Genomic DNA, 11134 nt, shown 5'->3' with positions numbered 1-11134 from the left:
TGATCTACAGCGAGGAGCTGCAGGGCCAGAGTAGGGATAGAGGCTGGAGGCCGTGCCACTAGTAACACGGCAGCCCAACGTGGTGAGCAGCTGGGGAGAGCAAGGTGGGGCCCTGGGCAGAGGGCCCAGTGCATGGAGATGTTGCCAGACAAGAAGTCCTTGTAGGCTGGCCTTTAGTGTGGGGTGGGGGGAGACGTGACCCCGATGGGGGCCGATGCTGGGGGGAAGAAGCCACTGATGATACTGCAGCTTTCTGACTCCAGGTGGCTTCCCATCGGTCCCTGTGTGAGCAGGGTTCTTGCTCAGTTTGACGAACTGACGCTGCACTTTCAGACAGCCAAAGACAAAGGAAGAAACTAGGAGGCTGAACTTCTTTATCACATGTACAGTGACCCGGCTCGAGCCTGAGGGCGTCTGGCCACTGCCAGAGAAGGCGTCTTATTCATGTCATCAGCACAGCACAGCCAGGGTGTGGGAGGGGGAAATGGGACGTGTAAGGGACAGATTATGAAGTTTTCTTACATCCCAGAGATCGAATGAGTCGACACGACCACAGATTAGCTGAGCAACGAAGGCACCCATGCCAGGTTTATTGCGTGCAGCACAATGAGAAATGACTTACAGAGTATCTCTGGGTCAATTTCATATTGGCGGCGTTACAATGGTCTCGGCCCAACGGCGGGACTTTCCGTTATCCCCTAGACCGGACGCCGGTATTCCCTCTGACACCCTCTTTTATACATTGTTACATACACTTTTGTTCTGCCCCCTTTGACGTAGGTAGTTGCCACCCTCCTGACGTAGTCTAATACCACCTTTTTCCGTTGATTGGCTGATTTGGGTACCGCCACTCCATGTATCATTTCTACCCATCAAAGTGTCATTTCAGAGAGTTAGTATCTTGGTACCTCTTATACCCACTACATATTTTAGTAATATTTTGGCACTTAGAATCTTGCAGTATCATCACTTTCCTGTACCAGTTTCAGTTAACTTGAGTGACCCCTTATACTTCTGTTCACTCGGCTTTTTCCATTTAGGCCTTAGCCTGTTTTACAGGCCTTAATCTCTCACTTCACCGGTCATACAACAGCTTAATGTAACAGGACACTCAACAATTCCAACGAATTGGAATGAGGCTGTTCCAGAACCCTCCTGGATCAACTGGGACCGCCTGACACAGCTTTTAAAACAACTCCAAATCAAGCAACGCAGAAGGCAGGCTTTGGAAGCCCAGGCCCTCCAAGGAACCAATGCGTTCCAACTACCCGATGACCTGCCTGCTGACTGTGCATGAACTAATGTAGCCTGTGCCCTTCGAACAGGCTTAATGGACTCTCATTCGCACCTCGGTCGCATTACTCATGTTGCAAAAATATTAATCTTATTAGTTGGCTTTTTTTAAATTACTTTTATAAAATGTTTAAAACTTTGCACCATCCCAGCCTCTCCCCAAAAGCCAGACCTGTAATTTTAGGCATATTGTCCAGTCAGGAACCCGCCTCCCTCGTCTCCCCGTAGCATGACCAGTGGATCAAGGCACTGGGCCATCTGGAGCCAGCGCCTCCTGGACCAGAGCCCCACTGGCCAGTGTGCGGGAAGGATGGGTGCCTGGGCCTTTCTTTGAAAGAGAGTGGGGGAGTGTTAGAGAGTAAAGAGTTAAAAGCTGGACAAGTAGTCAGGCAACAGGGTCATGGCACGGGCAAACTTTGTTTCTGTAAATTGATGTGAATTCTAGTTAGAGTCTGTTCTCTCTCTTCTTCCCCTCCCTTCCTTGCCAGCTGTGCCAGGGATAAGACTGGGGCTAACTATCGCCAGTCCCGCACAAGGCCTTTGCTGGGAAGAAAGCATTATTTTCCTTCCCTACAGCATAGCCTTACTTCAAAGAATGCTAGTGTAAAATTAATAGGCTTTAAGGTGATGTGCCTGACCTCTGTATGGTAATGCTGTAAACAACAAACAGGGGCAGGTATAATTGTATTCATTATGTAGTTGTTAATATTCATTTTATAGGTGTCAGTGTAACCAAATAAGGGTCTATGGGGAGTTGCTGGAAATGTATACATTTACATACTGGTATGGATAAAAGGACTGTAAAGTAACCCCCTTGTCGCTCACTCACAGCGTCGAGGTGGAATGAGCAGGCAATAAAGGACTCCGTCTCCCCAGTCCACCCCTGGGACAACCTGCCTGGTTATTTCTAAAATCTGCAAGACTCAGTGCTCTGACAATCTGAGCCTCTGTTATCGGTGAATCATTTCTTCACTCTTGGGGGAGGCTCTTAGACTGAAATTCTCTAGGGTGTATTTTCTTCTGCTCCCACTGCTCACGGAGGGCAGGGAATTATCCCCGAGTCCTGGCCAACCTGAGAGTCCACAGGGACTGTACAGGGAAACCATAAAGTTCCCTGTCCAGCATTGCAGGTGTCAGATGTGAGATTCATAGACGGATTCTCAGGTCACCGTAAGGACATTTCTTCTCTCTGCTGCATGGGATTTCGGTGAGTTGCCTGTTTCTGCAATAAAGTTAGTGCTAAGGGCTCAGGAAGAGTTCAAGTCAAGAACAATCTGGGAAGGAATTCTCATTAACGGAGACTTGAATTGTTTAGTGTTGTCAGAAATACCAAGGGATTTACCTCCTAAAAATGCAGCTAAAGATTTACTGTAAATAGTTTAGACAAATATTTGTTTTTAAGATAATTTCCTTGTCTCTTACAGTGTCCTTCTATCTGTCTCAGTATGTTCCTTTTTTTGGTCTGTGTGGTTTTTTCTCTGGTTTGCTCAAGTTTTCCAATTCAGCAGCTTTACTGAAAGGATAAGAAGTGTATACAGAACCTCTGCAGTGGGTATCTGTGATACCCGAGATTTCAGAACAAGAATGGGTCACACAGGGTTTTACAGACTGGCCAGATTCTGCTCTCACATTCTGCCTTCAGTGGATTACTCCAGATTGACACTGGCATCACTGAGAGTAAAATCAGGGTCCCTGTGTTTTGAAATCCCCATCTTTCATGCCTGGTCTCAGTGTGCCACATAAACTGGGGGTCTTACTTCAGACTCTTTCACCACCTAACAGAATAGCTATCATGGTTGCAGGACCTGAAGCCTTCATTTTCACAGCAGGGAACTTCCACACTAAGGTTTAAATCTTTGTCCCTTTGAGATCAATGGCAAAACTCACATCAGGGCCAGGATTTCATCCTAAATCCGCATTTAGGGACTACACTGTCCATAAAATTCCAGTGATTTCGACTGGAGTTGTCCTGCAGCCTCTGAGGATGGGTGAGCTCATTTGGAGCAGGGAAAAACTGAGAGAAGTGTTGGTTCTGGACACTTTGTGATCAGTGTGGATACCAGTGAGACACGGTATGCACGGTTTGCAGATCAATAAGGTTTAATGCGCAAGGTTTTCTATAAATATACTAGTTAGATACAAAGCCTAAAATTAACTACAATTTATCATACTCACTAAGCCTGGAGAGTTAAGCAGTCACTCAGAAGGCTGTATACAGGAACGGCTTTCTTCAGGGGCCCCGCCAGGGAGTCAGTGGCCTCTGGTCCAACTGGCAGCACCTCCCGCGGAGTCAGGTGTTGATGGAGCGCCCCCCTTTGTCTAAGTGGTAACTACTTATACCCTTCCATAAACAACCTTCATCTAATTATCTCTCTCGTTATCATATATGTTAATTACCTACACTGGGTTTCCACCCTTAACTACATTCCATTCCCACCATAATAATTGGGGTCGTCAAAATAACATTTGCTGATAGGAGGGGCGGAGTAAAAGCATGCCCCTTGGCAATAAAACAGTGCACCTCCAGACGTTCAAGGATAACTTGTTGTTCCCATCACCGTTATCTATGTGCAGCTGCAAGCAATACAGTATCTGTATTTTCTCTTATTATGTGCTGTGCTGTGCAGAAACTGAGACATCTATACCATTATTCAGTCTCTGCCAACTGGAAGATGTCATGCTACAGGGGTCAGAATAGCCAAGCAAGCAATTGAAGCTATGCTAGGCCTGTAGGACAGAGGTCAAGCAACTCAGATTGTACTGGGCCTCCAACAAGGAGAATAGCTGAAATCTTGAACTCTGCCATTGGATCTGACAGCCTGTCTATAATCACTGGGCGCCAGTGTCTTCTCCAGGCTTCCCAGTTACCCATGGCCCCCACAACATCCAAGCCACCCCAAGCTCCCCTCAACTCTTCCTCTGCAGGGGAGAAGTGCCCCTGTCCCACATGCTCTCTTTGCTAGGGGGACAAAAGTGACGAATTCTCTCCAGTGAGGAATGTCACGCCCCGAGTAGAAGATGCAAGGCACCTGTGCTGTGCTGCTGCTCTTGTTCCTCCCACAGACATTGCGCGGGGCTTCAGGGGCCACTGCACAGCAACAACGAGCAAGCTGAGAAATGTGTGTAAATAATGAGAGCCGGCAGTTCTGGGTGATGTCACTGATAGGTGAATAAAGCTGCAACATGCCCTGGCCACTGACTGACACAGTGAGCCACTGGGAGACAGACGCTAAACCAGGGACTCTCTGGAATCATTTGTTAGACAGCTGTGTTAGCCATTAATGTGAAACTTTCATCCATGCCGTGTCTCACAGGAAGCCTCACACCTGTGAAGAACACACCTAGAGCGTTGTTTTCAAATCTTCAAAGTCATATGAGACGTTTTCCCTGAGGGGCTAAGTTCAGCACTGTCATGAGTAAAAAAAAAAATGCCTTCAGTTAGGCTCAGGCAACAGCTGGCAGGCAAAATGCCTCCAGCTGACTCCTGTATGTGCTGCAGGGATGTGTTCACATATCTCCAGGCCAGAAGGGACCACTGGGATCATCTAGTCTGACCTCCTGTATAGCACAGGACAGAGACCTGCCCCCAAGGAATTCCTAGAGCAGAGCTTATAGAGAAACATCCAACCTTGGTTTAGAAATTCTCAGTGATAAAGAATCTGCCATGACCTTGGTAAATTGCTCCAATGGTTAATTACTCTCTCTGTTTAAAAAGTGTAAACCGTATTTATAGTCAGAATTTGTCTAACTTCAACTTCCAGGCATTGGATGGTGTTAGACCTTTCTATGCCAGCCTGAAAAGCCCATTATTCAATATTAGTTCCCTACGTGGGGACTTGTAGACTGTTACCAAGTCACCTCTTAACCATCTCTTTGTATCAACATGCATCTTTAATTGTGCACACCAGAACTGGACAAATTTTCCAACAGCAGTTCCACCAGTGCTAAAGAAAGAGGTAAAATAAATTCTCTTCCTTTCCTGAGATTCCCATTTATCATGCCTAGATTACGTGAGCTCTTTTGGCCACAGGGTCACTCAGGGAGCTCATGTTTAGCTAATTACTCCTTCATGCCTCCTGAAACTTGTTCAGAGTCACTGCTTCCCATGATAGAGTCCCCGATTCTGTAAGTATCTCCTGCCTTTTTTGCTCTCTACATACCTATATTAGAACACATATCGTTTGCTTCAACCCAGTTTACCCACAAGTCCAGATTGCTATGAATCAGTGACTCGTCCAATTCATTATTTATGATCCCCCAAGTTTTTTGTCATCTGCAAACATTATCAATTTTCAACCCTGAGAAGGGTAAGCAGCTGGGATGCTGACAGGTGTCTCTGCTTACCCTTGTCAGTATAATGAAATCACTGTACTTGTTATGTCTCAGAGAAAGCTGGATGCCTTCAAGAAAGTGTCTCACCAAAAGAAACAAGAGAAGAAGCAGAGCATAAAGACCCAGCTGAAGAAGGTGTTGGGGGGATAAACTGACCTTCTTGAAGTTATCACCTTATTGCGTAATAGCTAGAGATTGGCTTGTGCCCTAAAACACGCAGGCATACAGGCTTTCCAAGATATTTATTTATCTGTATCTATTGTAAAGGAAGATTCTTACTATCCATGTAAATGTCCAAGAAACCTTTCCGATTCTTCCTTAGCTCCTGCCCTCAACTTCATCTTGTGGCAATGAGTTTCTCTGTCTAATTATGCACTGAGTGAAGAAAACATTCATTTTGTAATCAGTTGTGGCTTTGCCATGTTTCAATTTAATTGAATGTCCTCTTGACTTTGTGTTATGAGACAGGGAGAACACATTCTTCATATGCCGTCTACCACTCAGTATTTAATAGGGTCTTCTCAAAACCCCTCTTATTTCTCTCCTTTCTAAAGTAACAATCCAAGTTTTTTTCAACCTCTTTCCCTAGGAGAGTTTCTCCAGGCCCTTGATCTCTCTCATTGCCCATCCCTGAACCCCTCTAGTTCTGCAATATCCTGTTTGAGAAGGGTGCTCAGTACTGCACAGAGGAATCCAGAGGAGGGTGAAGCATTGACTCCCCCTGTGTTACAAAGTTTTGCTTAGTTTTTGTCCATGCTTGTGCCTTCAGCAGGGTTTCACAGAGCTGTAAACCATTACACCAGGTCCCTGACCTGAGTTCAGAGAGTTAAACTGGAACCTTGTTAGGTTTGTGAAGAGTTCAAGTTATTCCCTACAGTAGGCGTCTATATTTCACTTACTGACATCGAACCTCATCTCCCATCATGCTTCTTGTTCACTGGCTTCATAGTCTTACACTGAGAAAATATCTGGACTGGACTATGACCTAAATAATTTGGTGCCATGTGGAAATCACAGAATCATAGAATATTAGGTTTGGAAGGGACCTCAGAAGGTCATCTAGTACAATCCCCTGCTCAAAGCATGACAAACCCCAAGTAGCCAGGGATTTGTAAAGCTGCACCTTAAAAACCTCAAGGAATGGAGATTCCATCACCTCCCTAGGTAACCCATTTCAGTGCTTCACCAACCTCCTAGTAAAAAAGATTTTCCTAATATCCAACCTAGATCTCACCCACTGCAACGTGAGACTGTTGCTCCTAGTTCTGTCATCTGCTACCACAGACAACAGACTTGCTCCATCCTCTCCGGAATCCCCCATCAGGTATTTGAAGGCTGCTATGAAATCCCCCCTCGTTCTTCTCTTCTTCAGACTAAACAAGCCTAGTTCCTTCAGCCTCTCCTCATAAGTTTTTTGCTTCAGTCCCCTAATAATTTTTGTTGTTCTCCACTGGACTCTCTCCAATTTCTCCACATCCTTTTTGTAGTAGGGGGCCCAAACTGGACACAGTGCTCCAAATGTTGCCTCACCAGTGCCGACTAGTGCCACCTCACTGCTCACCACCATTTCTAGATTGTTGTAACTATAAATTATTTACCTTGTTATTTGTTATCACGTGTTTAACACCCTCACTGGGCTTCTGTCCCTTCTCAGGCATTTCTGAGCATGATCGACAACTCGACAACCTCATGCCATCTTTCAACCTTACCTTCTCCAGCCCGCCGACGTTCATCCTAAACGGCATCCCGGGGCTGGAAGCTGCCCACATCTGGATTTCCATTCCTTTCTCTACGTTCTACATCATCAGCCTGTTGGGAAATTTCACAGTTCTGTTTGTTGTCAGCAAAGAACAAACCCTGCAAAAGCCCATGTTCCTGCTGCTCTGCATGCTGGCGCTCACAGACATCGGCATGTCTACCTGTGTCGTGCCAAAGGCACTGAGCATATTTTGGTTCGGTTTCAAAGGCATCACTGTGGACGGCTGCCTCACCCAGATGTTCTTCCTTTATGTGTTTTCTGTTACGCAATCAGCTGTCCTCGTGATAATGGCCTTCGATCGCTATGTCGCCATATGTGACCCTCTGAGATACGCCACCATCCTCACCAACGCACGAATCGCTAAGCTATGGCTAGTGGGCTTGATACGATCTGTTCTCTTGATTCTGCCACTGACCCTGCTACTGTGGAGGCTGCCATTCTGCACTAACCGCGTTATCCTCCACACGTACTGTGAGCACTTTTCTGTGGTGAAGATCTCATGTGGGGACACCACTGTCAACAGGATGTATGGCCTGGTGATAACAGTTGTGAACATTGGTTTTGACCTGACACTCATTGGCCTGTCCTACGGGCTGATCATCCGGGCCGTCCTCAGGATCTTCTCCAAGAAAGCCCACCAGAAAGCCCTCAATACCTGCACAGCCCACATCTGTGTGATGCTGATGTATTATACTCCCTTCCTCTTCTCCGTCCTGACACAAAGGTTTGGTCAGGACATCCCTGCCCATAGTCACATCCTCTTGGCCAACCTCTATCTCCTTGTGCCCCCCATGCTCAACCCTATCATTTATGGGATCAAAACCAAAGAGCTTCGTGATAAAGTGGGAAAATACATCTGCAGAATGTGATCGCCTGGGGCCACTGACTTTAAACCTGCATCACGCGGGGGGGGGGGGGGAAGATGTCTCCTCATTAATCAAGGGTGCTCTGTCCCTATTTGGTTGAGCTCATGCTTGAGGAAGTTCACAATTTCAGAAGCTCTTCACTCCATCACCAGGCACTTCTTTCTGCATTGCTAAGTTCCATCTCTCTAACCATCACCTGATCTCTTTCAGAATCACCTGTCATCCCCCAGAGTCACGCACCCTGTCACTCGGCCTTTCTGTGACTTCCAGGCCCCAGCAATGTCATCCAGTCCTGAGTCACTCCAAATCAGTCCCTCTGAATTCTTATCTAGCAGACACTTGGAGTTTTCCCTCTGCTTTCTCCCCGACAGAGGTATGAAATCTGCCCTCAATTATCAGTTCATTTTGGGGGACACATTCCACACAGACAAAAAGTCTATTTAATAGAAAAATCCCTGATGCAAAGATGAAGTACGGAAGAATCCCATGCACTGCTACCAACTGGGGACTGACTGGCTAGGCAGCAGTTCTGTCTCAATCTCACAGCCCCCTCCATAGACATTTGGGACAAGACGTGCAGAACAACATGAAACCTTTGGCACTGGGCTGTGGGGCTGATCTGTTGACCCTCAGAAGCTAAACTCTTTGGTCCCAGCTGGAGCACTTGCTACTGTGGCAAATCTCCCTCTCTGTCTGGCCGTGTCAGGGCTGCCTCCTCTGGCCAGACAGGCCTGGGGTCAATCTGCCCCACCTGGATGAGTCTTTTTGCTTCTCCGCTTAGTACCTCTGTCCTAGAGTGTTGGGAGTGGGCCGTGGTTTGGTCCTGAGGATTGCTCCTCCACGGGGGAGGGGGGGGCAGGCGTGGTTTAACCACCCAGACCCCGGCAGAGTACCTCTCCTTGGCTCCTTCAGCGGGGCTGCAGTCGTGGTGGTCCAGCCCTAGGGAGGAGCGGTATCAGTTCTGCCCCCCAAGCTGTACCTGGGTGTCCCTCTGTGGTTCCCCCTGTGGGGAGCAGTGCTGTCCCCTGCCTTGGGGGAAATCCCTGGAGGACCTGCATGTACTGGTTGTGCTCACCTCCGTCCCGTCCTTCCTCCCCAGTGCTGCTCTTCTGCCTCTCCTCTTCACCCTGGGGAAGCCGCTCTGAGTGATTAGCCCTATTCCCCTCAGCTGCAAGACCCGCACGTGATGTTTTCTGGTGCCCCATCAATGGGCTCTGTATCGGGTCCTCTAACCTGCGGGGGAGGCTCGGTGATATCTCTGTGGGGTGATGACCTGGCCCGGCAAGGTGGGATGCCTGGGACTCCCGAGACCCAGAAGGGCGCCGACCAGATCAGTGGCGGTGTCTCTAGTTCTCCAGTCCCTGTGGCCGCCCCTCCTCCATTACATGATGTCACCTCCACTCGGACCCTGAGCGTTGCCCTTCCGCAGCACCCAGACAAGCGGGTTGGCCCCGCCAGGCCTGCAGAGGAGAGGGAGCCAGGGCCAGCATTGACGGGCACTGGTGGAGGCTCACCCCAGGGGGAGTCCTCTCCCTCCCCACTGCCTTGCCCCTGCCTTCCCTGTGCCCTTGCACCCATGTCCTGCCCCTGCTGACCAGCCCTATTCCTCGCGGAACCGGGTGCTTGTGCAGGTCAAGTGTGGCAAGCAAAAGGCTCGAGCCCAGTCCCCCCCCTCGCCGTGAGGAGTTGGGGGAGCCCCTGTAAGACCACGCAGGTGGCTACTGGTGCCGAGCCCTTCACCACGCCCCATGTTGGGGCCCAACGGGTGGCACCGTCCGAGGCGGCCAAAGCAGCAGATGTGGGCCGCACCATCTCTCTCTGGGGTCCCTCTCGAGGGCGCCCCGGCAGGAATCCCCCCGCCCTTTTGTTACCTGGGCCCCCCGTTGGCACCACAGCAATAGTCGCCTTGGCTGCTGCCGGGAATCCCTTATGGTGGAGGGAGGGGATCTCATCTCTGTATTGAATGAGATCAACACCCTAGGTCTGGCCCCAGATTGCCAGGGGGAAGACGACATTCCCCCTATGGGGTGCCCCGAACTCAAACCCACAATAATAAAACACATATCTTAGGGCTTACGTCTGGACTTCCTGGGGCAGTGCAGAGAGGAGCATCTGCAGGAACAGCTGTGGCATTCCCACGGGAACAGAACTACCCACAGCAATGCAAAACCTGGGATCCACCAAGACAAGGGGCAACAAAGGGGCAGGAAATGAGGAAGTCCTGCTGACACGTTACGGAGCAGCACAACATGCTGTCTGGAGTCGCTGCCAAGACCCGTCCCTTTTAAAAGAGCTCAATGCTGTATTGAGCAGGGATTCTCCCACTGCCCCTGCAGTCACCGGGACTGTTCCCACCCTCTGAATAAGGCCATGCCAGGACTGGTGGACAAGGGGATGACCGGGTGGCAGGGAGTGAGGGGAGCCAGGCCCTGCCCTGCACTACAAGACCTCGGTCTCAGGCCCTTACAGAAGCAGCAGGCTGGGATTTCCCACATGCCAGGGGCTGTCACCCCCGCTCAGACGGAGCCGCTCTGTGTGTCAGGGGCTGTCACCCCCTCAGACGGAGCCGCTCTGTGTGTCAGGGGCTGTCACCCCCTCAGATGGAGCCACTCTGTGTGTCAGGGGCTGTCACCCCCCCTGAGACGGAGCCGCTCTGTGTGTCAGGGGCTGTCACCCCCACAGACGGAGCTGCTCTGTGTGTCAGGGGCTGTCACCCCCTCAGACGGAGCCGCTCTGTGTGTCAGGGGCTGTCACCCCCTCAGACGGAGCCACTCTGTGTGTCGGGGGCTGTCACCCCCCCTCAGATGGAGCCGCTCTGTGTGTCAGGGGCTGTCACCCCCCTGAGACGGAGCCGCTCTGTGTGTCAGGGGCGGTCACCCCCCCT

General features: G+C 49.7%; 1 protein-coding gene across 1 annotated transcript; it reads left to right on the top strand.

The window, feature by feature from the left end:
* Positions 1-7314: 7314 nt before the first annotated feature.
* LOC137149626 (olfactory receptor 52P1-like) lies at positions 7315-8232 on the top strand (the record flags this gene model as incomplete). The annotated part of the gene is made up of 1 exon (XM_067543154.1): positions 7315-8232. A coding segment is annotated over exon 1 (918 nt), but the record flags the coding sequence as incomplete, so codon positions are not given.
* Positions 8233-11134: the final 2902 nt, after the last annotated feature.

The sequence above is a fragment of the Emydura macquarii genome, unplaced genomic scaffold (assembly GCF_026122565.2).
Source record: "Emydura macquarii macquarii isolate MOO-44397 ecotype Brisbane River unplaced genomic scaffold, CSIRO-AGI_Emac_v2 contig_791, whole genome shotgun sequence".
NCBI lineage: Eukaryota > Metazoa > Chordata > Testudines > Chelidae > Emydura > Emydura macquarii.
Note: the sequence above shows the minus strand (reverse complement) of the source record. Positions and strands in the feature narration are given on the sequence as shown.